At 40.1% G+C, this 27,302-nt stretch overlaps 1 protein-coding gene across 4 annotated transcripts in view; it reads right to left on the bottom strand.

Moving 5' to 3' along the window:
- The window catches only part of SCAI (suppressor of cancer cell invasion), a 189,634-nt gene that overhangs the window by 38,522 nt on the left and 123,810 nt on the right, over positions 1–27,302 (bottom strand). For all 4 annotated transcript variants that reach the window (XR_001439881.3, XR_013405589.1, XM_015116845.3 and 1 more), the window contains 8 exons: positions 22,827–22,923; positions 21,267–21,365; positions 20,969–21,121; positions 11,569–11,670; positions 11,208–11,309; positions 10,046–10,124; positions 7,633–7,732; positions 1,765–1,846 (listed from right to left, as the gene is read on the bottom strand). Coding sequence is in view for 2 of the 4 variants with exons in the window: in XM_015116845.3 (XP_014972331.3) it covers positions 1,765–1,846; positions 7,633–7,732; positions 10,046–10,124; positions 11,208–11,309; positions 11,569–11,670; positions 20,969–21,121; positions 21,267–21,365; positions 22,827–22,923 (814 nt within the window). In the remaining 2 variants the exon portion in view is untranslated. The remainder of the gene's footprint in view (positions 1–1,764; positions 1,847–7,632; positions 7,733–10,045; positions 10,125–11,207; positions 11,310–11,568; positions 11,671–20,968; positions 21,122–21,266; positions 21,366–22,826; positions 22,924–27,302) is intronic.

Raw genomic sequence — 27,302 nt, 5'->3', positions numbered from 1 at the left:
ACCTGGGAGGCGGAGGTTACAGTGAGCTGAGATCACTCCATTGTACTCCAGCCTGGGAAACAAGAGCGAAACTCTGTTGAGGGGAGGGGAGGGGAGGGGAGGGGAGGCAAGGGGAAGCTGCTAACTTTCCTAAAAATCGAAAGTTGTAATACTAAACAAAATTAGTAGGAGGACAAATGCTGCTGAAAAATGTAGGGTACATTGGAAGCTCTTGGAATAAAGAGTTTAAGTAAAACTAAACATGAAAACTAAATGGAAAACGTATACTTAGCGTCAGCTCTCTTGGCTACCAGACATTTCCATTGGTCTCCTGATAGAAACGTATCAGGAGTTTGCGTCTTTATTTATTTACTTTTGTTTTTTTGAGACGGAGTCTTGCTGTTGACCAGGCTGGAGTGCAGTGGCACAATCTTCGCTCACTGCAAGCTCCGCTTCCCGGGTTCATGCCATTCTCCTGCCTCAGCCCTCCCGAGTAGCTGGGATTACAGGCGCCCACCACCACGCCTGGCTAATTTTTTGTATTTTCAGTAGAGACGGGGTTTCACCATGTTAGCCAGGATGGTCTCGATCTCCTGACCTCGTGATCCGCCCACCTCGGTCTCCCAAAGTACTGGGATTATAGGCGTGAGCCACCATGCCCGGCCAGGAGTTTGCTTCTCCCTCTAACTGCAGTATGAACACCCACAGCAGACACAGTTTGAGGTGGCAGATCTGTGCACCCAGAATATTTCTGAATACATTTTTCACTAATGAAACATTTTGACCAGATACAAAGGACCTAAAGACTGTGTTTTCCTTTTCCTGCAAATTACTATAGTTTGAATTACAATATCCACCTTTAACGTGTTTCACTGCTGGTATTTTTTTTTTTTTTTTTTTTTAGACAGAGTTTTGTTCTTGTTGCCTAGGCTGGAGAGCAATGGTACGATTTCGGCTCACCACAACCTCCGCCTCCCAGGTTCAAGTGAGTCTCCTGCCTCAGCCTCCCAAGTAGCTGGGATTACAGGCATGAACCACCATGCCCGGCTAATTTTATATTTTTAGTAGAGATGGGGGTTTCTCCATGTTGGTAAAGCTGGTCTCAAACTCCCGATCTCAGGTGATCTGCCCGCCTTGGCCTCCCACAGTGTTGGGATTACAGGCGTGAGCTACTGCACCCGGCCGACCGCTGGCATTCTTTATAGAATCACTGAAAATCATCATTTCAATAGTGAAATATAAAACGAAGGATGTTCTAGTTAGATCCCTGTCACTTATTTCAGCATTCAGGACCATCTTTTTTTTGTGATTGTCACAAATTTTCAAAAAATTAAGTGCATGTAAAACAATATGTTAATATTCAAAGACTAAAAGTATGGGCTAGAAGTTTCACTTAAACTACAGCAGCTCAGCATGAGAAGGAGAAACGTTTGAACACTAGAGAAATTCACCCTTATACCTCTACCTCTATAAAAGAAAAATTATTCTGGGTTATATAACAAAAATAAACCTCCCACCAGAGATCTTGGAAATCTTGAATTTTTTTTTCCTGCAGAAGGATTTATTATTTTCCACTGAGTGTCCATTCATGCGTTTTCTTCTTGTTTCTATTCATAGCACCAGATCCTGACTAGCATGCACAACCTCAAAAGAAAAGAAACACTAAATACAAACTGTGTAAAATTAAATAAAATAAAGCAAAATAAAAAGGCACACATTAAGAGTGGGTACCCTTGGGTTGGTGCCACAATGTCTACCCTGTGCTATAGCTCTCATGGAACTCACCTTGTATGCAACACTATTAGATGAATCCACAATGATGAACAGGGGCTTCCTGGTGAAAGGATAGAGATCTCCGGGATGAAGGCTGGGAAAATAACAACAATGAAGAACCGTTAAACTGTGTCAGCCACGTCTCAGAAATCTTATTCTTCAGTTTGGTCTGCTCATATCTCCTTTGCATCATAGCACTGAGAGAAAAACAGACTAGTTAAGCAAAGGGAAAACAAAAGTATGTATTTACTAGGATAGCCAAGATAGTTTTATCTGAAAAAAAAAAGTTCAGAGACAATCGTTATTTAAGAATATCCAAGCTAAAGAGAAGCCTGCGTATTTAAAAATGACGAAACACAGCATGAAAACCTCAGAAGTTGGCACACAGGTACCTGTTTCATATTTAAAAGTTCCTTTTGAGAACATCTGGAAAAAAGATGTAATAACAAAACCTGATTTGTATTTCAATGAGTCCTCAAAATCTCTATTTTAAAGATTTTTAATATTTACAGCTACATCTTAACACTGCAGGTAGTAAGCAGGAAAACCTTTTTACTATCACCATTTTTTTTTTTTAAGACACCGTCTTGCTCTGTGGCCCAGGCAGCAGTACAGTGGTATGGTGCAATCTCAGCTCACTGCAACCTCCATGTCCCAGGCTCAGGTGATCCTCCCACCTCAGCCTCCTGAGTAGCTGGGACTGCAGGCATGTACCAACACACCCAGCAAATTTTTCTATTTTTAGTAGAGATGGGGTTTCTCCATGTTGCCCAGGTTGGTCTCAAACTCCTGAGCTCAAGCAATCTGCCCACGTCAGTTTCCCAAAGTGCTAGGATTATGGGCATGAGTCACTGTGCTCAGCTACTTTTTACCATATGTTTCCTCTGAACATTTGCATCAAGGGCTTGTTAAACATGCGGGGGCTTGTTAAACATGCAGTTTCACCGGCCCACAGAAGAGCTATTGAACCCAAAGGCTGAAGTCCAGTAACATGCATGTGAGAGCCAATGAGCAAGGTCAGAATTTTGGTGTGCGTGTTCTCCTTCCAATGACTGAGTACACGATGTGCGTATGTGGATAGATACTAAAGTAAGTGTATATTTATAAATGTTTCACTGAGCAATATCATCAAACGTCACTATATTTCAAATAAAAGTTTTTCTTTTCTTTTTTTTTTTTTTTTTTTTTGAGACGGAGTCTCGCTCTGTCGCCCAGGCTGGAGTGCAGTGGCGCGATCTCGGCTCACTGCAAGCTCCGCCTCCCGGGTTCACGCCATTCTCCTGCCTCAGCCTCCCGAGTAGCTGGGACTACAGGCGCCCACAACCGCGCCCGGCTAATTTTTTGTATTTTTAGTAGAGACGGGGTTTCACCGTGGTCTCGATCTCGTGACCTTGTGATCCGCCCGCCTCGGCCTCCCAAAGCGCTGGGATTACAGGTGTGAGCCACTGCGCCCGGCCAAGTTTTTCTTTTATTGACAAAAATTGTATATATTGAAGGTATACAATGTGATGACTTGTTAACATATACATGTATAGTGATTACCATGATCAAATTAATCAACACTTCCATTCCCACAGTTACCGTTTTTGTGTGTGTGGGCGGCAGGAGGCAGGGGAGTGGGCAGAGAGAACACGTAAGCTTTGCCCTTTCAGAAAATTTCCAGTAAACAACAATTTTTGTTATTGTTGTTGTTGTTGTTTGAGATGAGGTCTCACTTTGTCACTAAGGCTAGAGTGCAGTGGCAAGATCATAGCTCACTGCAGCCTCGATCTCCCAGGCTCCAGTGTTACTCCTGCCTCAGTCTCCCAAGTAGCTGGGCCCATGGGCATGCACCTCAACGCCTGACTCGTTTTTTAAATTTTTAGTAGAGACAAGATCCTGTTATGTTGCCAAGGCTGGTCTTGAATACCTGAACTCAAGCAATCTTCCCATCTCAGCCTCCCAAAGTGCTGGGATTACAGGAATGAGCCACCACACTTGGTCCAACAACACAGTATTTTAATTTATTATTTATTGATTTATTTATTTTGAGATGGAGTCTTGCTCTGTCGCACAGACTGGAGTGCAGTGGCGTAATCTCGGCTCACCACAACCTCCGCCTCCCAGGTTTAGGCAGTTCTCCTGCCTCAGCCTCCCAAGTAAGTGGGATTACAGGTACGTCCCACCACACCCAGCTAATTTTTTGTATTTTTAGTAGAGACAGGATTTCACCATTTTGCCAGGCTGGTCTCAAACTCCTGACCTCAGGTGATCTGCCCACCATGGCCTCCCAAAGTGCTGGGATTACAGGCCTGAGCCACCGCACGCAGCCAATATAGTATTTTTAATTATCATCACCATGCTGTACTTTAAATGTTGTTTAATCTTACAACTCAAGAGGTTGCACACTTTAACCAACATCTCCCTATTTTCTCCAGCCCTTATCTCCTCACAACTACCGTTGCACTCTGCTTCTGAGTGCAGCTCTTTTGGCTCCCACATGTAAGTGATCATGTAGTACAGGTTCAGTGTTCCTAATCTGAAAATCCAAAATGAAGAATGCTACAAAATCCAAAATGTTTTGAGAACCAACATGATGCCACAAGTAGAAAATTCCACACCTGACCTCACATGATGGATCATAGTCATGCAGGTGCACAACGCACAGTTTATCCAGGATCTCAAAGGGAAAAATAAAATTACTTTCAGACAATGTGCAAGAGGTGTATATGAAACAAATGAATTTTATGGGTCCCATCCCTAAGGCACCTTACTATCTATATGCAAATATTCCAAAATCTGGAAAAATCCAAAACCCGAAACACTTCTGGTCCCACACATTTCAGATAAGGGATATTCAATATGTATTAGAAACGAAGTTTTAGACCAGTCCTGTTTTCTTTATAAGCAGATTGTTCTCAGCTAGAGAAATTCTAGAGCAAATAATGGCCCAAGCAACAAAGTTGTTATGCTTAGAAAAAGAACGAACTCTGGGCACAGTGGCTCATGCCTATATTGCCAGCACTTTGGGAGGCCAAAGCAGGCGTATCACTTGAGGTCAGGAGTTCAAGACCAGCCTGGCCAACATGGTGAAACCCCATCTCTACCAAAAATACAAAAACTAGCCAAGCATGGTGGCAAGTGCCTGTTATCCCAGCTACTCGGGAGGCTGAGGCAGGAGAATCACTTGAACCTGGAAGGTAGAGGTTGCAGTGAGCCAGGATAGTGCCACTGTACTCCAGCCTGGGTGGCAGAGTGAAACTCTGTCTCAAAAAAAAAAAAAAAAAAAGGAAAAAGAACTTTTGTAGATGAAATTCTATTTGTTTTTGTACTTTTTGCATTTTTTAAAAAATAATTTTTTAAGTTTTTGTAGAGACAGAGTCTCACTATGTTGCATGGTCTCAAACTCGTGGGTTCAAGTGATTCTTCTACCTCAGCCTCCTAAGATGTTGGGATCACAGGCGTGAGCCACTGCTCCTGGCCTGAAGTTCTATTTGTAATCACGTAACAACATTCATTTGTGCTATATTAAACCAACAAAATCTTACATTAAAAAATTCAGGCCTGGGCCGGGCACTGTGGCTGACACCTGTAAGACCAGCACTTCAGGAGGCTGAGGCAGGCGGATCACGAGGTCAGGAGACTGAGACCATCCTGACTAACACGGTGAAATCCCGTCTATACTAAAATTACAAAAAAATTAGCCGGGCATGCTGGCAGGCACCTGTAGTCCCAGCTACTCCGGAGGCTGAGGCAGGAGAATGGAGAGAACACGGGAGGCGGAGCTTGCAGTGAGCCAAGATGGAGCCACTGCACTCCAGCCTGGTCAACAGAGCAAGACTCCGTCTCAAAGAAGAAAAAAAAAATTCAGGCCCAGCATGGTGGCTCCGGCCTGTAATCCCAGCACTTTGGGAGGCTGAGAATAAGGTCAGGAGTTCGACACCAGATGGGCCAACATGGTGAAATCTCATCTCTATGAAAAATTTAAAAATTAGCCAGGTGTGGTGGTGGCCACCTGTAATCCCAGCTACTTGTGAGGCTGAGGCAGGAGAACGGCTTGACTCTGGGAGATGGAGGTTCCAGTGAGCCAAGATTGTGCCACTGCACTCTAGCCTGGGCGACAGAGCAAGACTCCATCTCAAAAAAAAAAAAAAAAAAAAAAAAATTCAGTACTAGAGGTTGGGAAGGGTAGGGGAAGGGAGGGACAGGGAAGAGATTTGTTAAAGAATAAAAAATTACAGCTAGATAGAAGGATTATGTTCTAGAGTTCTACACCACTGTAGCATGACTATAGCTAATAATGTTATATAGTTTTTATTTTCTTTTGTTTTTTTGGCATGGAGTCTCACTCTGTCACTCAGACTGGAGCACAATCTCAGCTCACTGCAGCCTCGATCTAATGCATTCAAGTGATTCTCCTGCCTCGGCCTCCTGAGTAGGTAGGACCACAGGCGCAAGCCACCACACCTGGCTGATTTTCGTAATTTTAGTATAGACAGGATTTCATGTTGGCCCGGCTGGTCTCAAACCCCTGACCTCAAGTGATCCACCCATCTCGGCCTCCCAAAGTGTTGGGATTACAGGCGTGAGCCACCGCTACCAGCCTATATTATAGTTTTAAATAGCTAGAACAAAGATATTAAATGTTTCCAACACAAAGAATGGATGTTTGAGATGACGAGTATGCTAATTACTCTGATCTGATCATGATACATTGTAACTACAGAAACATGATTATGTACCCTAGGAATATTTACAATGATTATTTTTCAATTAAAAAAATAAAATTTAAAAAAATGTGGCAGGGTGTGGTGGTTCACGCCTATAAACCCAGCACTTTGGGAGGCCGAGGCAGGTGGATCACAAGGTCAGGAGTTCAAGACCAGTCTGATTAACATGGTGAAAAATATAAAAATTAGCTGGGTGTGGTGGCCGACACCTGTAATCCCAGCTACTCAGGAGGCTGAGGCAGGAGAATCGCTTGACCCCGGGTGGCAGAGGTTGCAGTGAGCCAAGATCCTGCCACTGCACTCCAGCCTGGGTGACAGAACAAGATTCCATCTCAAAAAAAGAAAAAAAAAAAAAAAGTTTGGGCCAAACACAGTGGCTCACACTTGTAATCCTAGTACTTTGGGAGGCTTAAGTGGGAGGATCACTTAAGGCTAGGAAATCAAAACTGACCTGCGTGACAGAGCAAGACTGTCTCTAAAGAAAAAAATTTGTTTAAAAGTTCGTATTGGGCCGGGCGCGGTGGCTCAGCCTGTAATCCCAGCACTTTGGGAGGCCGAAGTGGGCGGATCACGAGGTCAGGAGATCGAGACCATCCTGGCTAACACAGTGAAACCCCATCTCTACTAAAAATATAAGAAATTAGCTGGGCGTGGTGGCGGGCGCCTATAGTCCCAGCTACTGAGGAGGCTGAGGCAGGAGAATGGCGTGAACCCTGGAGGCAGAGCTGGCAGTGAGCCGAGATCGCGCCACTGCACTCCAGCCTGGGCGACAGAGTGAGACTCCGTCTCAAAAAAAAAAAAAAAAAAAGTTCATATTGATTTTACACGTATCATGTCCTGACATATTTATTTATGTATATATATACTGTCTCCAACTAGAATGCAATTTTGTTCGCTGACATATCCCTAGTGACTAAACAGTGTGTAACATACAACAGATACTCAATAAAATATTTATTCAATGAATATCAACCAAAAGTTCTAATTTCCTAGGATAGACAGAGCCTGAATTATTGCTGGAATCCAAATAAGTGTTTCCGGTCTGTCCCAAAATATTAGTCTAAGGAAATCATTCTAGTACTAGAAAAAACTCCCCATTTTACTTAATATTTTTTATATTTACAGACAGAGGTATGATTTTTATAACAAGAGGAGACACCAGAATACATACCAGTGCATTTCCTTGTGGGACTGATTTCGTTTGTGGATAGCATCTCCATTAATAATATCCCGGTTACTATTAGTAAGTACACCTCCAAAATCATAAGGACCTATAAAAACAAAGGGAAGAATCCTAGACTTCAGTTGAAGACTAACACTGACCTGATGTTCAAATACAAAGGTACCGTGTGAATCTCTCATTGATTCAAGGCAAGACAATTACACAACATTTAAATTCTTTTAAAATTTAACATTTTAACTTAATGGAGTATTTAAATGACTTCAGTATGTTGTCAGTTTCAACATTTTCAAAAACATTTGATTATTCAGCAGTTCTTCAAACAATATAATGAGAAACAAAACAAGAATCTATGGCATCATTATTCTAAGTAATAAAAGGAATGGAGATCTGGGATGTTCGAAATGACCTTTACATTTCAAGCAAACTTAAAATCTCAGGTTTAACACTATTATTTTAAAAGGAAGTTGGTTGGACATGGTTGCTCATGCCTGTAATCCCAGCACTCTGGGAGGCTGAGGCAGGAGGATTGCATGAGGCCAGGAGTTCCAGACCAGCCTGGGCAATACAGTGAGACCCTGTCTCTACGAAAAATTTTTCAAATTAGCTGAGCATTGTGGTAGGTGCCCGTATTCCCAGCTACTCAGGAGGCTGAGGCAGAAGGATCACTTGAGCCAGGGAGTTTGAGGCTGCAGTGAGCTATGATCACACCACTGCACTCCAGCCTGGATGACAGAGTGAGACCCTGTCTCAGAAAAAAAAAAAGGAAGTTGCAGAATAAAATAATCTCTTTTTTTAAAGAATGAAATCTTAATCTCATAAGTAAATACAATTTTAAATGAGCCACTAACTGTAAAATTTAGGAAAATATTTGAATAGAATTTGAAAATTCTCATTCACAAAAACTTCACCTTTAAGAATGTATCGCCAGGCCGGGCGCGGTGGCTCAAGCCTGTAATCCCAGCACTTTGGGAGGCCGAGACGGGCGGATCACGAGGTCAGAAGATCGAGACCATCCTGGTTAACACAGTGAAACCTCGTCTCTACTAAAAAAAAAAAAAATACAAAAAACTAGCCGGGCGAGGTGGCGGGCGCCTGTAGTCCCAGCTACTCGGGAGGCTGAGGCAGGAGAATGGCGTAAACCCGGGAGGCGGAGCTTGCAGTGAGCTGAGATCCGGCCTGGGCGACAGAGCGAGACTCCGTCTCAAAAAAAAAAAAAAAAAAAAGAATGTATCGCCAGATTTCAGCATGCAAAAAATCCATTATTATCACTATCATATCAAGCACTTTAGTTCTGGTTCTGAAGTTAGCCTTTTCCCACTAAATTCATAAGAATTAGCTAAACTCCTGTCTAAATGGAACAGCAACTGTGGGATGTTCAGATAATCTCTCTCAAAGGACCTATCAAAGTACGATAACCTATCATACTTTGAAAAAAGCAAAAAAGTCAATATGTTAAGCAGAGATCCAGAAAATTGATTTAACAGTATATGACATAAAGATAATTATAAATAAAAGTACTATCACAAAAAACTAGTTTTTTACGTTACTTTTAATGTTGTATTATATTTCATATCTTAAAAAAATCACTGCAATGAAAACACTAAAGAGGTTTGTTTTGTTTTCATTTTAACATTTTAAGAGAATCTGTAGGTCATGCAAGGAAGATGGCAAGGACATGCATTTTATAAAGGAATGCAAATTTCAACAAACAAATGAAGAGGAAAATGTTAAGGATGTTAAGATTTTTTTTTTTTTTTTGCCCAGGCAAAGATTTAATTATCTTATTTACATCCAAGTTACTTATCTATTCTGACCAATTTCTGGACTCATATGTTCTGGACAGTTTTAAGTTTTTATTCTGAAACAGCATCCCAATATTCTACAGATTGAATTCATAAAACAAAATCAAGGACAGAAAACAAAATCATGACAAGGGCTTGAACTTTCACAGTTACAAAAGTACACTGATTTCTACAAAGACTTTCAGCCATCATGTAGCCATTGACCGGATTCCCCAATGCACTGAAAGCTCAGAAAAATTCAAAGATGTGAAATACATCATTAGGCTTGGTTATTCCATCATCCTTTTCAACTTTGAAACATCAAACTCCTTATGTATATCTAAATGGATTTACATATTATGCTTTTGATAAATTTGATAGTGAAGCATGCATTTAATATATGAATTTTCTGATGATTTATGGGCTTTGACATATAACATTTCAGAAAATACGACAGACTGGGGTATCTACAAAATTGCCAATCAACAAATAGACCACGTTTCAAATTTGGAAGTCTGTCTGGAAAGCCTGAGATGGTCTGTGGGCTATGGGCCATCGTCTTGTAGAAAATAAAGAGAATTCAAGCCCTGCTCACAACAGGGAGCATTCCTTTATTGTACCTTCACTATCAGAACGACCTGTGGGGAAAACGCCAGTGGCCGACAGGTAAATCAGAAGCACACTATTGGCAGGCAGCTCCTGAAATTAAAGAAAATCACATACACAAAACAACAAACAGGGATAAACAACACGGTTTTATTTAAAGTTCATGACATTTTAAAGTTCTGGAATAAATAAGAATGCACTGTTGTCTTTTCCAAGTGAAGAAATGCTCTTCTTGGTTCTGACTTTATAGACAAAGCAGAGATTCATTATTAATCTATAACTATTGTCAAAAGTTGTGAAGACATTCTCTGCTTCAAAAACCCCATGATTTAGAGAATATTCTCTGAAAACGTGAAAGGAGAAGTAAAGATCCTGACTATATGGCTAAAAGCCAAAGTCCCTTCTGTGGCTTTCTCTATGTGGACTTTGGGAAGAATTCTCCTATTTATCATAATTCTTTCAGATGATCTAAATGTTTCGTAGAGCTCTTTGAGTATATAAGAAGCCTAGGCACTCTGCTTTTATTTTTTAGTTCTGCATTTTTTTTTTTTTGAGACAGAATTTTGCTCTTGTTGCCCAGGCTGGAGTGCGATGGCATAATCTTGGCTCACCACAGCCTCCGCCTCCGGGGTTCAAGCGATTCTCCTGCCTCAGCCCCCCAAGTAGCTGGGATTACAGGCATGTGCCACCACGCCCAGCTAATTTTGTATTTTTTTAGTAGAGACGGGGTTTCTCCATGTTGGTCAGGCTGTTCTTGAACTCCTGACCTCAGGTGATCCACCCGGCTTGGCCTCCCAAAGTGCTGGGATTACAGGCATGAGCCACCACGCCTGGCCAGTTCTGCACTGTTACACCTAAAATCGTTGAGTAATAAAAAACTGGAGGAAGGAGAACCACTATTATCATTAATTAATGATGGGAATAATCACAACATCATAAGCAATTTTCATTCCAAAACAGCTATTTCACAGCTTACCAGAAGTTAAAAAAAAAAAAAAAAGAAAGAAAGGAACAAAACAAAACAAAAATATCTATTATCAGGATCATTATTCTAAAGGCAGTTTTTCATTTTTATATTTTACCTAAACTCTTAAATATTTTTTCAAAAGAGTGACTCTTAGATTCTATTTAGGGCACACTTTCACCTTATAGTAAAAAGTACTGGATCACACATACCTTAAAAGATGCTGCTAAGAAAGTATATAGTTGGCTGAAGGTTGGTTTATAGAGAAGATACTTGTGGGGATTTTCTCGTCTAGTAGGCTTGTCAGCTGATTCCTATATGTACACACAGAAAACATTATACATATAAGCTGCATTTGACAAATGAATTATCAATGCCTATTTTCACTACCCCTTATCAAGTAAGTCTTATTTTCACTCAGTCTTACTATGATTATGCTTATCTATTTCTCCATGTCTCATCAAGTTTATTCTTTATTCAATAAGTTTGTAGTATCTGTTGAATAATCAGCATTCTATCAGGAGAGAAGCAGCCAGAGGGTTACCAAACTTGCAAATGTAAAGAAGAAATTACCTGCATTCCTGGTTTATTCATCTGGGAAGCTAAATTCATTGGCTCCCTTTCCAGAGCTTGTAACATCCGGAACATGTCAACAGTTAGTTCACTGAACTTAACCTGCAAGAAAAAAAACAAAACACAACCTAGCCTTAATGCAACACGCAACTTTGAAGACTTTTATCACATTACTAATTGTGACTTTCACATATACTTCAGGGCTTTGGGTACCTTTTTCTCTAATATTTCATTATGGAAATTTTCAAGCGATGGGAAGATTGGAAGAATTCTACAGTGACATCCATATGTTCATCATCTAGATCCTATAATAAGCATTTTTTAATATTTGCTTTATCACATACCTCTCCAGCCATATACATGTCTACTGATTAATAAACTTCCTCAGGTTTTGTTTTTTTAAGTAGTTACAGAAACACAGGGGGCAAAGCATGGTGGCTCACGTCTGTAATCCCAGAACTTTGGGAGGCTGAGGCAGGTGGATCACCTGAGGTCAGGAGTTCAAGACCAGCCTGGCCAACATGGTGAAACCCCATCTCTACTAAAAATACAAAAATTAGCCAGGAATGGTGGTGGATGCCTGTAATCCCAGCTACACAGGAGGCTGAGGCAGGAGAATCACTTGAACCTGAGAGGCGAGGTTGCAGTGAGCCGAGATCGTGCCATTGTATCCCAGCCTGGGTGAAACCCCTGTCTCAAAAACAAAACAAAACAAAAAAGCAGCAGCACAGAGACTATATTAGGTTCTACAAACATGTTAACTTCCAAAGACTGGTGGATGAATTCACATGTGTAGTAGTGTGCTATGTGAGGGGCAAGTTTTTCAGTAACACCACAAGGATCTCCAGCCCCAATTTTTTTTTTTTTTTTTTTTTTTTGAGATAGTCTTGCTCTGTTGCCCTGGCTGGAGTGCAGTGGCATGATCTCAGCTTACTGCAACATCTGTCTCCCATGTTTAAGCAATTCTCCTGCCTCAGCCTCTGGAGTAGCTGGGATTACAGGCATGTGCCACAATGCCTGGTTAATTTTTGTATTTTTAGTAGAGATGGGGTTTCACCATGTTGGCCAGGCTGGTCTTGAACTCCTGACCTCAAGTCATCTGCCCACCCCAGCCTCCCAAAGTGCTGGGAATACAGGCATAAGCCACGATGCCTGACCTTCCAGCCCAAATTCTATACACAGAAGTTTGATAGTAATCTTTGCTACATGAAGGAAAAAAGAGCTAACTTTTGATGAACTAGCTATGCTGAAATACAACTGTGATCCTTTTTTTTTTTTTGAGACGGAGTTTCGCGCTTGTCGCCCAGGCTGGAGTACAATGGCGCAATCTCGGCTCACCGTAACCTCCTCCTCCCAGGTTCAAACGATTCTCCTGCCTTAGCCTCTAGAGTAGCTAGGATTACAGGCATGCGCCACCACACCCTACTTGTATTTTTAGTAGAGACGGGGTTTCTCCATGTTGGTCAGGCTGCTTGAACTCCCAACCTCAGATGATCCGCCCACCTTGGCATCCCAAAGTTCTGGGATTACAGGCGTGAGCCACCGCACCCAGCCTATGATCCATATTTTATAGTAATTTCTTCCATACGTTTTGGCCCTACACAATATTTAAGTCTGTATCCTTTTCCAATTTCAGTAATACTTATACAGAACTTCAGGAACATACATGGTAATAAAACAGATGAGAATTTTATAAAGTACCTGTTTCTATCAAATAAAAAAAGAGGAATTATTTGGTTAAGATGAGAACAAGTTTATGAAGATTACTAACTACCCTTTCAAACATTTAATTCATTTAATATACACGTGTGTGTGTGTGTGTGTGTGTGTGTGTGTGTGTGTATGTGAGTTTCACACTGTCGCTCAGGCTGGAGTGCAATGGCATAACCTCAGCTCACTGCAACCTCCGCCTCCCAGGTTCTAGTGATTCTTCTGTCTCAGCCTCCTGAGTAGCTGGGATTACAGGCATGTGCCACTACGCCCGGCTAATTTTGTATTTTTAGTAGAGATGGCGTTTCACCATGTTGGTCAGGCTGGTCTCGAACTCCTGACCTCAGATGACCCATCCGCCTCAGCTTCCCAAAGTGCTGGGATTACAGGCATGAGCCACTGCACCCAGCCAAGAGGCAGGGATTAAAGAAGGGGAAGAAGTTTAAGGAGATAAGTGGGTACTAATACCTTGTTTTCCTACAGTAAGGGTAGCATCTGGCTAAGAACTGGTTGGCTGGTTGGAAGATGGCCCCTCCCACACATACACCTATGCCCAAATAAAACTGGATGCACAAAAAGATATGGCCTCAGAGAACACTAGAAACAAATCTGCTCCAGAGACATAAACATGAAGGAAACTCTACCTTAGCTTTTGTTCTGAGAAGAGATCAATAAAAGTCTCCCCCAATAATTCATGGCCATATGCTGATTCTCATGTGGCCTGGGAATCTGAATTAACATTATTTGCATGGCTGAAAAATCTATAAGGTTTTTTACTTAAAGAGAACAAAAACTGATAATGCCCCCAAGTTTTGAGAGAAAAAGCAATGCATATCTTCATTGGAAGAAGGCATCCTCAATTCAGGTCTTAAAGAATTCTAGCTGATAGAATTACATCAAAGAAGACTCACAAACAAAAATCGTAAAATGCATGAAGAAAAAAGGCACCCCTGATTCAGTAAACAGAAACAGGATGATGCAAACATCATACATAACATGCAAAAGTCTAGGTGTGGCAGCTCACACCTGTAATCCCAGTACTTTGGAAGACCGAGGTGGGAGGATCATTTGAGGCCAGGAGCTCGAGACCAGCCAAGAGGCAGGGATTAAAGAAGAGGCAACACAATGAGATATGCACCCCTGACCCCCTGTCTCTTAAAAAAAAAGTTTGTTTCATATGCTTAAATAGAAGATGTAATTAAAGTAATGATTAAGCCAATCAAAGGAATATGTAGAAAATAACCTAATACATTCATTCTTTCATTCGAGATGGAGTCTCACTCTGTTGCCCAGGCTGGAGTGCAGTGGTGCAATCTTGGCTCACTGCAACCTCTGCCTCCTGGGTTCAAGCGATTCTTCTGTCTCAGTCTCCCTAGTAGCTGGGACTACAGGCGTGCGCCACCATGCCCAGCTAAATTTTGTATTTTCAGTAGAGATGGGGTTTTGCCATATTGGTCAGGCTGGTCTTGAACTCCTGACCTCGTGATCCACCCACCTCAGCCTCCCAAAGTGCTGGGATTACAGGCGTGAGCCACCACACCCAGCCTATACTTTTAAAAATAAGAAATACAATAAATGAAATGTAAAAACAGGCCAAGCGTGCTGGCTAGGGCCTGTAATCCGAGCACTTTGGGAGATTGAGGTGGGTGAATCACCTGAGGTCAGGAGTATCGAGACCAGCCTGGCTAACAAGGAGAAACCCCATCTCTACCAACAAATACAAAAATTAGCTGGGCGTGTAGGGTGCGCCTGTAGTCCTGGCTACTGGTGTGGTGGTGGTGGGAGAATCAATTGAACCAGGGAGACAGAAGTTGCAGTGAGCCAAGATCATGCCACTGCATCCCAGCCAGGGCGACAGAGCAAGAACCTGTCTCAAAAAAAAAAAAAGAAAAGAAAAGAAAGAAAGATAATGCTGGGGGATTTAATTATAAGTAGTATGCAAGCAAATTATCAGATATATAATAACTATATATATAAATATGATAATTTTAAAAGTGAGAAACAAGCAATAGAACAGACCAACACAGTTATAGTTAGTATAACTAGAGAGTGTAGTTAGCAGAAAAGGACTTTAAAATAACATACTAAGTGTGATCAACAAAATAGACATGGTAGAACAGAAATGAAGACATAGGGAATTCTGCCAGAGAATTAAAATCTACTAAAAAATAAAAAAGGGCCAGGGGCAGTGGTTCAAGCCTATAATCCCAACATTTGAGAGGCCAGGGCAGGAGGATTGCTTGAGACCAGTTTGAGACCAGTCTTAGCAACACAGCAACACACCATCTCTATAAAACAAACATTTTTGGAAGGCTGAGGCGGAAAGATCACTTCAGCCTGGGAGTTCAAGGCTACAGTGAGCCCTGACGGTGCCACTGTACTCCCACCTGCATGACAGAGCCAGATACTGTCTCTAAAAAGAAAAAAAAAATTTTTTAAGACAGGGTTGGCCGGGCGTGGTGGCTCAAGCCTGTAATTCAGCACTTTGGGAGGCCGAGACGGGCGGATCACGAGGTCAGGAGATCGAGACCATCCTGGCTAATACAGTGAAACCCCATCTCTACTAAAAAATACAAAAACTAGCCGGGTGACAAGGCGGGCGCCTGTAGTCCCAGCTACTCGGGAGGCTGAGGCAGGAGAATGGCGTAAACCCGGCAGGTGGAGCTTGCAGTGAGCTGAGATCCGGCCACTGCACTCCAGCCTGGGCGGCAGAGCAAGACTCCGTCTCAAAAAAAAAAAAAAAAGACAGGGTCTGCTTCTGTCACCCAGACTGAAGTGTGTGGCACAATCATGGCTCACTGCAGCCTTGACCTCCTAGGCCCAAGTGATTCTTCCATCTCAGTCTCCCAGAGTTGGGACTAGAGGCACACGCCCGACACCCAACTAAGGTTTATTTTTTAGGTTTTTCTTTTTGAGATAGACTCTCACTCTGTCACCCAGGCTGGAGCACAGTGGCATGAATTCGTCTCACTGCAATCTCTGCCTCCAGGGTTCAAGCGATCCTCCTGCCTCAGTCTCCCAACTAGCTGGGATCACAAGCATGAGCCACCACTCATTAATTAGCCTGGCTAATTTTTGTATTTTTAGTAGAGATGGGGTTTCACCATGTTGGTCAGGCTGGTCTCGAACTCCTAACCTCAAGTGATCCACCCGCCTCGTCTCCTAAAGTAATGGGATTACAGGCATGAGCCACTGCCTGGCCTGATACTTGTATTTTTTGTAGAAATGGGGTTTCATCACGCAGCCCAGGCTATGGAAAAAAAAATTAATCTATAAAGCAACAATCAAATGGAAAAATCCAGAACTAAGACAATATGTGAAATATGAAACTTAATATAAGGTTAAATAGCAGATTAAACATGTCAGAAGACAAGGTTAGTGAAATGAAAAAGAAGTCAACAGAAAACAGCCTAACTAAAACCTAGAGAGGAAAAAATGATGAAAAATACAGAAAAGAATATAACAGACACATATAGCACTGTGAAACGGTCTACAAACATATAACTGAGTCCTAGAAGTGGAGGAGAGAAAGAATAGAAGGGAAACAATATTCAGAGACATAATAACCATATTTCAAAACAGATGAAAGACAAACCCATAGATTCAAGAAACTCTGTGAACCTCAAGCAGGATAAATAAAGAAAACTGCACCTGAATACAGCACAGTAAAACTGCAAAGAATCAAAGAAAGTGAGAATATCTTAAAAACACACAGAGGAATGAAACATTTCCTTTAGTGGAATATAATATGTAACCAATAAATCTAACAGACAATTTGTCAACAGAAATGAGAGAAAAAGATAAAGAAATTAAATCTTCAAAGTACTGAAAAAAAAAATTATCAAACTCAAGTTGGAGATGTGCAATATACTGTCGGTAAGAGTTAAAAAAGAAATTAGAAAATACATTCAACTGAAAGAAAATAAAAAATATAAAATATTATAGAAGGAGCAGGATTGGAAAAAAATACGAAATATCAAAATATGTAGAATAAAATTCAAGTAATGCTGAAAGAGAATTTTACAGCTTTGGATTTTTATTTTATTTATTTATTTAGAGATGGAGTCTTCTTCTGTTGCCCAGGCTGCAGTGCAGTGGCATAATCTTGGCTCACTGTGACCTCTGCCGCCCAGGTCCAAGCAATTCTCCTGCCTCAGCCTCTCAAGTAGCTGGAATTATAGGTGCATGCCACCATGCCCGACTAATATTTGTATTTTTAGTAGAGATGAGATTTTGCCATGTTGGCCAGGCTGGTCTAGAACTCCTGACCCTCAGGCGATCCGCCCCCCTTTGTCTCCCAAAGTGCATGAGCCACCATGCGCAAAGGCATGAGTCACCACACCCAGCCCAGGATTTTTATATTAGAAGAGGAAAAAGGGCATAGTGGCTCACACCTATAATCCCGACACTTTGGGAGGCCAAGCGGGGGGCAGATCACCTGAGGCCAGGAGTTCAAGACCAGCCTGGCCAACATGGCGAAACCCCGTATCTACTAAAAATACAAAAATTAGCTGGGTCACTGTGGTGGCACATGCCTGTAATCCCAGCTACTTGGGAGGCTGAGGCAGGAGAATCACTTGAATTCGGGAGCCAGAGGTGGCAGTGAGCCAAGATCACACTACTGCACTCCAGCCTCACGGACGGAGTAAGACTCTGTCTCAAAAATGAAAATAAAGTCAGTTGGCCAGGAGAGGTGGCTCACGCCTCTAATCCCAGCACTTTGGGAGGCCGAGGTGGGCAGATCACGAGGTCAGGAGATTGAGACCATTCCGGTTAACACGGTGAAACCCTGTCTCTACTAAAAATACAAAAAATTAGCTGGGCGTGATGGCATGCGCCTGTAGTCCCAGCTACTAGGGAGGCTGAGGCAGAAGAATCGCTTGAACCCAGGAAGCGGAGGTTGCAGTGAGCTGAGATTGCACCACTGCACTCCAGCCTAGGAGACAGAGCAAGACTCTGTCTCAGTAACTAACTAACTAACTAACTAACTAAAGTCAGTTATCTAAGCAAATTAAATTCAAAATAGGAAGAAGGAAATAAAAATAAGAATCAGAGGCCGGGCGCGGTGGCTCAAGCCTGTAATCCCAGCACTGTGGGAGGCTGAGACGGGCAGATCACGAGGTCAGGAGATCGAGACCATCCTGGCTAACACGGTGAAACCCCGTCTCTACTAAAAAAATACAAAAAATTAGCCAGGCATGGTGGCGGACGCCTGTAGTCCCAGCTACTCCGGAGGCTGCGGCGGGAGAATGGCGTGAACCCAGGAGGCGGAGCTTGCAGTGAGCTGAGAGCCGGCCACTGCACTCCAGCCTGGGCAACAGAGCGAGACACCGTCTCAAAAAAAAAAAAAAAAAAAAAAAAAAGAATCAGAATCAATGAAAGAGAAAAAATTAGAAAAAATAAATATTTCATTTACTACAATATATCGAGGCCTATTAAAATGCCATAATAATGAAGTCAGAAGTATCAGCATAATAGACATACAGACCAAAGGAACAGAATCAGAGTCAAATATATTTGAACATCAGATTTATGATAAAAATGACACTACAGTGTGGTAGGGAAAAGACGGTCTTTTTAGTAAATGGTGCTAGGTCTACCAGAAATCCAGAAAGAAAATCTGGCCCATACTTCACACTAAAATAAATCCCACAGAGATCATAGATCTAAATATGAAAGGTAAGGTAAGCAATGATTTCTCAAAATAGGACACAAAAAAGCTCATACCAGAAAGGAAAAAAATTATAAATTAGACTACATTAAAATTAAGGACTTCTGTTCACTGGAATCTCAGTGTCTGGAACAGGGGGGTCTGGCATGAAGTAGACACTAATAAATATTTTAACAGACGTTAAAAAAAAAAGGAGAGAAAGAGAGAGGAGATACTAGAAGAGAATAAAAGGCAAGACAAGAGTAGGAGAAGATAGTTCAATACATAAATCTGACAAAGGACTTTCATGTAAAATATATTAGGAACTCTTACAGATCAATAAGAAAATACTGGAAATGCTTGGTCATAGAGTGTGCATATATGCAGCTGTACTAGATAATGCCTGCCATTTTTCTAAAGTAAATCTATCGATTTCTATTTCTACAAAGTATGAAATATTCAGTTCTTGTACTAGTTGCCAGGACACGCTATTATCAGTTTCTTGGTCTCTTTTGTTTTTAATCATCTGGGTCAGTGCTATCTTATTTGGTTTTAATTTATATTTTTCTGATTAGAAAAATTTTCTTTGAATTAAAAGTGAGAAAAATACCGAGCCTTCAGATAATATAACTATACAAACCATAAACATGTTTCAAAATTTTTCCATTTAGTATATTCATACTATAATTTCAAAAATGTTGTAGATATTTGCAAAATAATGGTCATAAAAGCCAAAAATGGAGAAATACCAGAAAAATTTAACAATAACAAAAATGATTGATAGCTGCTAGGATAGGATCCAAAACTAAACTTGTGTAAAAAACACATCTAGAAAAATGTATTTACTGGTATAATTTCCAGTAAATTTCATTTCTAGTACATTAAATCTCATCATCATGGGGCTATTCTGTCATGAAAAAACATTTGAAATTCACTTTTGACAAATTTACGCAAAAACAACTCCTGGCCAGGTGCAGTGGCTCACACCTGTAATCCCAACACTTTGGGAGGCTGAGGCAGGAGGATCACTTGAGGTCATGAGTTCAAGACCAGCCTAGGCAACATGATACCCTGTATCTACTAAAAATACAAAAATTAGCCAGGTGTGGCGGTATGTGCCTGTAATCCCAGCTACTTGGGAGGCTGAGGCAGGAGAATCGCTTGAACCTGGGAGATGGAGGTTTGCAGTGAGCCAAGATCATGCCACTGCACTCCCACCTGGGTGACAAAGCAAGACTCCGTCTCAAAAAAATCCCACAAAAAAACAAAAAACACCAACTCCTCGCCCCTTTTAGCTCGACTGGAAAGTAGTACATATGCATTTTGGAAACTTTATTATTATTATTATTTTTTTTTGAGACAGTCTCGCTCTGTTGCCCAGGTTGGAGTACAGTGGCGTGATCTTGGCTCACTGCAACCTCCGCCTCCTGGGTTCAAGTGATTCTCTTGCCTCAGCCTCCCGAGTAGCTGGAATTACAGGTGCATGCCACCATGGCTGGCTAATTTTTGCATTTTGTAGTAGAGATGGGGTTTTGCCATTGTTGGCCAGGCTGGTATCGAACTCCTGACCTCAAGTGATCCAACCACCTGGGATTCTCAAAGTGCTGGGATTACAGGTGTGAGCTACTACTGTGCCAGGCCGGAAACTTTGGAAACTTTAGAGTGTTGTAAAAAATAAAATAAAAATCCCTATAATTTGGTTATTCGGAGATAAAACTTAGATATTTGTAAAATTTCTTCCTAGTCTTTTTCCAATGTGCATACATATAGACATTCTAACATATATGAAATAATTCTGCTTCCATGGCTCCATGGCAAGTTTATTTTCATTTACTGTATCATGAATATCTTCCTATGTTATTAAAAATTCTAAGGTATTTAAATATCTGTAATATATTCCATATATGCACACAGCATAATTTAGTCAGCAATTTCTTCATAAGAGGATGTTAGGATATTTACAAGAAAATAATTCTGTGATCATCAATAGCACTATTTTTCACAGTGAATTTTAAGCATAATTCCTTCACAATTCTTTACCTGGTTATTACAATTACCAATAATGAGTGCATCAGCCAGAGACAACTGTCCCACAATCATGCCCTGTTCCAGCAATGGGGCTCCTGTTTCAGCAAGGCGATTTGATGTGATAACGATGGTATTATCATCATTTAATACCATTACAGGGTCCGCCTAAAGAAAAAAGCAGTAAGAATGGCCAAGACTAAATATCAATATAGTAAGTGATTCCTTCTTCTTGACATATAGACACAATAAAAACATAAACTACATGGTCATTATTTATCAATAATTATGATTTTTCTTATCAAAAACTGACCTCAATGAAAGCTGCTACTTCTTGAAGCACCAAGTTCCATTCCACTTGATCTTCAGTATTAAATCGGTGAGTATAATCTTCAATTTCATCTGACAATTCCTGATTTTAAAAATATTACAAAAAAGGTTATTAAAAAACCCATAAAAATACACAGCCATATAGAACCATATTCCTGACAGAAATCGACATACTTACAAAATTTGATTATTATCAATACACAGTCCTGATTATAACCAAAAACAAAGATGAAAACTAAACAAATTTTCTTTGAAAGTCACAAACTTCATAATAATACCCATCAAATAAAGTCTTTACAGAGATCTATTTTCTATCAGTACTACATCAGCAATGAATTCATTAATGAAAAAATCAGAAAAGAGAAATGCAAAAATTTTAACATTAAAAAAAAATGAGGCTGGATACAGTGTCTCACACCTGTAATCCCAGCCCTTTGGGAGGTCGAGGTGGGAGGACCATTTGAGACCAGGATTTCCAGACCAGCCTAGGCAACATAGTGAGATCCTACCACTACAAAAAATTATATATTTCTAAAAATACTTCCTGACTTTATTTGGATTTATATTATACAGTTTTTGGAAATATTTTTAATGATAACTGGGTATAAAGGAAGGTAGAAAAGAAGTATGGAGAGCTACTTCTGGTGGCCTTGTCAAAACTGGCATGTTGAGCTGGGCACAGTGGCTCACGCCTGTAATCCCAACACTTCGGGAGGCCAAGGCTGGCGGATAGCTTGAACTCATGAGTTTGAGACCAGTCTGGGCAACATGGTGAAACCCTGTCTCTACAAAAAACACAAAAATTAGCTAAGAGTGGTGGCTTGAGCCTATGATTCCAGCTACTCAGGAGACTAAGGTGGGAGGACTGCTTGAGCCCGGGAGGCAGAGGTTGCAGTGAGACAAGATCATGTCACTGTACTCCAGCTGGGTGACAGAGTGAGACCTTGTCTCAAAAAAAAAAAAAAAAAAAAAAACCCACAAAACCCAAAAAACCAATTGGCACGTTATATTTGATACAAAATTAAGTATGCCATTGAAACTACTGAGTACAGAGTGCAACCAGAATTTCATATGCAATGATTACAGGTATTAAGTGGATCTGAAGAGAGTTAACTGTTTATCACCTGAGTTAACGAAGGAGAGACTTCATGCACCGTAAAGTGGTGGGAAAATGAAAATCATTCCCAATACCTTTGTAAAGCATTATGTACTTTTTCTTGACATAATATTTCAATTATTTTCCCTTAAAGTAAGTCTTTTGTTTGTTTGCATTTCCAGCCATCCATTGATGGGCTTTGAAATGTAAAACATGCAGAAAGGACAAAAGCAAGGAATCAAGATAATTATCTCAGATTAGTGTATTTGGAACATGAGAAGATTTGGAAAATTTTTATCATTACCCTTGTCAGAAGTTACTATACTTTGAATGTTGTAATTATTTTGATATATCAAAATTATTTTAACCTAAAATCTGTTTTTTAAAAAAAAGATCATCCATATACAATTAGAGATTAGAATTTGAACTATTTTAAAGTACATTTACCTTTACCAGATCCTTTACAACATCCATTTTGTTGAGAAGAAGACAAACTACTATAAATCTTGCATAATATCGTAACTTCTTAACTACTAATTCAGGTCTATGGAAGATAAATGAAAAATTACTTATTAGATTAAAAAAGAATGCTTTTTGATTTTTTAAATTTTCCAATGGCTTTTAAAACTCTTTCCATCCTTTTTTGCACAATTATAAACATTTCCACATATAACCCATATAGTCTTTTTAACATATTTCTTACTGATTTATTGTTTACTCATATATTCATTCATTCAACAAGTATTGAGAACTTAGGTGCATCAGGTACTACGTTAATTGCTAAAAGTACAATTGTAAAAAACTAGAGATATTCCCTTCTTCAAAGATCTTACAGACAGAAAAGAACTTAAAATATACAGGAGAGAGATAAATGCTTAAAACACAATGGAATAATATAATGATAGGAGAAATATAGAATGCTATTTGTGCCCACAGGACTAGATCGCAGGTGAAAAAAGGCTTCCTAAAGAAAGTAATTAATATTTAAGTTAAGAATACAAGGAAGCGTGGAGGACTACAGGCAGGAAAATATGAGGTGAAAAGGATTCCAGGAAGAACATTCTTTGTCTTAAAATCTCATTTTTCTGCCATTAGTATAAGCCAGCCAGCTTTTTCATGCTTATTGTTTGTATATCTTTTTTCATTCTTCTTTCAATTATCTGTGTCTTTTAATTTAAATTCACATGTTTTGTGGGCAATATATACTTAGGTCCTGATTATCTGTCCACTTTGACTATCTCTGTGCCTTTTACTTGATGTATTTAGACCGATTACATTTAACGTCATTATTGCTTTGGCTAGGTTTATATCTACCACTTTGCTGTTTGTTTCCTATTTGCTCCTTCTCTTGCTGTGTTCCTCTGTTGTTCCTGTTTTGCTTTCTCTTTGGTTAATCAAATATTTTTTAGTGTTCCATTTTATATCATCTACTGGCTTCCTAGTTATACTACTTCTTTGTTATTGTTCTTTAAGTGATTGCTAGGAGTAACAATATGGATCCTTTAACTTATCAAATGCCCCTTACAATATATTTAATCTGTTCACACATAACACTTTACACTTACCAATTATCAGTTCAAACCTGACATTTCCTCCTGCTTTCCATATCCTACATCACAAATATGATAGCCTTACAACAGTATATTTTTTGTATATGTTCAACATTTTCCATAATAAAATTTTTAAAAAATTCTTTTGACCCATGAGTTACTTAGAAATGTGTCTACTGATTGACAAACTTTTGTTGTTGTTGTTGTTTAAGAGATGGAGTCTTGCTATGTTGCTCAGACTGGACTTGAACTCCTGGGTTCAAGGAATCCTCTTGCCTCAGCCTTCTAAGTAGCTGGGCTGCACATGCAGCTATTGATTTTTTAAAATTATGTTTTATTTTTGTTTTTAATGAAATCGTACCATGGTTAGACCACATACACTTTATTGAACCTTGCATTAAACTTGTGTTGTGGCAAGTATCAGTTAATTTCACAAATTTTCATATGTTTGAAAATAACATATATACAGTTACTGTTGCACACAATTTTAGGTACACTGGGACAAACTTAATTGTTACTCAAATCTTGTAATTCTTGTCTTCTTGATATATGAATTATTAAATATATCAAAAATTCCCATGTATATTAAATCACTTATTAATTTCCCCACTTTAAAAAAACACTTTGCTTTATTATAATACTATGTTATTAGGTAAATATAAGTTTATGATTTTTATATTTTCCTGAATTGTTGCTTTCATAATTACAGAGTAAACCTCTATTCTCAATAATACTTTCTTCCTTTAAATATACACACAGTATACACATAAGAAATGCATATACACGTACACGTTTCTTCCCCTTAGTAGCTGTCTCATTATCTTTCTCTGTCTACTTTCCATCTTTAAAGGATTTATTTATTCATTTATTTAAAAGAGATAGAGCCTTGCCCTTTTTCCCAGGCTGAAGTGCAGTGGCACCATCATAAACTACTGCAGCCTGAAACTCCTGGGCTCAAGCAATCCTCTCACCTCAGCCTCCTGAGTAACTAGGATTACAGGCATGTGCCACCACGCCTGGCTAATTTTTTTATTTTTATTTTTTTGTAGAAACTGGGTCTTGCTATGTTTTCCAGGCTGGTCTTGAACTCCTGGCCTCAAGCGATCCTCCCATCTTAGTCACCCAAAGTGTTGGGAAAACAGGTGTGAGCCACCACTCTTGGCCTTGAAGAATCTCTTAACAACAGTATATTACTGGGTTTTTCTAAGAGGCATACTGATAATCTCTGTCTTTTAACCAGGAAGTCTAGATCACTTTTACTTACTTTGATTTGGATTTGTTTCTATTTTATTATTTTGCGCTACTTATACTTTTTGGAGTTTATTTTCCTTCCTGCCTTTCATTGTCATGATCATTTTGTTACTCACTTTTCCCTCTACCTCTTCTGAAGTTATACATTCTAATTATAGTTTCCTTAAAATATCAACAAGTAAACTTTACTCTATGTTTCTTCTGAACAATAATTGGATCTTATTAGAATGGTTTAATTATCCCCTTTCTTCTTTCATATTATTGTTATCCAGATTTGGCTCCATTTTATTTTAATAATGTCCATCAGCCATTGTTATGATGATTACTGCCCCATCAAATCGATGTTTTGGAATACAAGGGGATAATTTTTTCTCACCAATCCTTCTTGTATATCATACCTTCCCCTTCTAGTTTCAATTTTCTTCTTCCTTGCTCTTTTATGTCACCCAAACCAATCGCCCCAGCCTCCAAGGTCACCACAGCAATGGGAAAATGAACTAGGGACCTTCCTTACTCTCTTGACGGCTAGGTTTTCCATTTAAAAGGATGATTGTCCTATTTTATCCAGCATTTCTAAGTGTTTAGTATTTCAGGTTATCTAGCCTATCACATTGTCAAAAGTGGAATTCAAAACAAAGAAAATTAGTAGAGGGATGATGTCAATTCAAACTTGAAATTTGAATGACTTAATTCTGTTACTTTTTTTTTTTATTAAAAAATAGGTTCTATGAATCTATATAATGGATTATACAACCAGCAAACTTTCTACAAAGGGCCAGATGGTAAATATTTTAAGCTTTGCAGGCCACATTTGGTGCCTGTAGCATATTCATCTTTTCCCTTTTTACAACCCTTTGAAAATGTAAAAAAAAAAAATTCTAAACTGCCACACAGTACAAAAACAGGCCACGGGCCCAATTTGGCAAGCAAACAGGCCATAGTTAGCTGATCCTTATATTCAATAAGCATACAGAAGTGGGTGGGTGCTTTCTATTTCGGAAGCCACTGTGATGAACTGCAGCAAAGCACAGATGAAATGCGTCAGTGCTGTCCACTCATACATGACAGGCCACCTCAATCAAGCCCGATAACCTGAACCACAACCCCTAGCCTACCAACTAACTCCATATCAAACTGCAGAAAAAAGAATGTGACTCACTGGAAGGGTCCACATCAAGCCCTCTTTATCATCAGCACCATTACGAAGTGCCAAAGTCTTCAATTTTTTTTTTTTTTTTGAGACGGAGTCTTGCTCTGTGCCCCAGGCTGGAGCCGAGTAGCGATCTCGGCTCACTGCAAGCTCCGCCCCACCCGGGTTCACGCCATTCTCCTGCCTCAGCCTCCTGAGTAGCTGGGACTACAGGCGCCCGCCACCGCGCCCGGCTAATTTTTTGTATTTTTTTTAGTAGAGACGGGGTTTCACTGTGGTCTCGATCTCCTGACCTTGTGATCCGCCCGCCTCGGCCTCCCAAAGCTCCTTATATTCTTTAAAATTATTTTTCTTAAAATAATAACAAGCAAACTTTACTTACTCTATGTTTCTTCGGAACAATAAATGACATGTTGACATGTTGTCAACGTCAACATAAGTGGTGACAGTATTAAGTTTTTTCCAGTGGGAAATATGAATGTAAAATTGAAGGCTTTTTATGAAGCTTTTTTTTTTTTGAGATGGAGTCTCACTCTGTCACCCAGGCCGAAGTGCAGTGGCGCCATCTTGGCTCACTGCAACCTCCGCCTCCCGGGTTCAAGCGATTCTTGTGCCTCAGCCTCCCGAGTACCTGGGACAACAGGTGCGTGCCACCACGCCTGGCTAATTTTTTGTATTTTTAGTAGAGAGGGGGTTTCACCATGTTAGCCAGGATGGTCTCGATCTCCTAACCTCATAATCCACCTGCCTTGGCCTCCCAAAGTGCTGGTATTATAGGTGTGAGCCACTGCACTCGGCCTTTTTTTTAAGCTCTTATCAAACTTCTGGACTCCAGAATTCCAGCCTTGTCCAACCTGCTAGGCTCACTACTTACAAGACCCTGACTCTTTAACTACATATTTGCCTAGGAAACTCTGTTCTTCCAGGTGGCTCACTGTAACATCTCCCACAACCTCCTGGGTATTCAGAATC

The sequence above is a fragment of the Macaca mulatta genome, chromosome 15 (assembly GCF_049350105.2).
Source record: "Macaca mulatta isolate MMU2019108-1 chromosome 15, T2T-MMU8v2.0, whole genome shotgun sequence".
NCBI lineage: Eukaryota > Metazoa > Chordata > Mammalia > Primates > Cercopithecidae > Macaca > Macaca mulatta.
The sequence above is the reverse complement of the archived record's forward strand: the minus strand, read 5'-3'. Positions and strand labels throughout refer to the sequence as shown.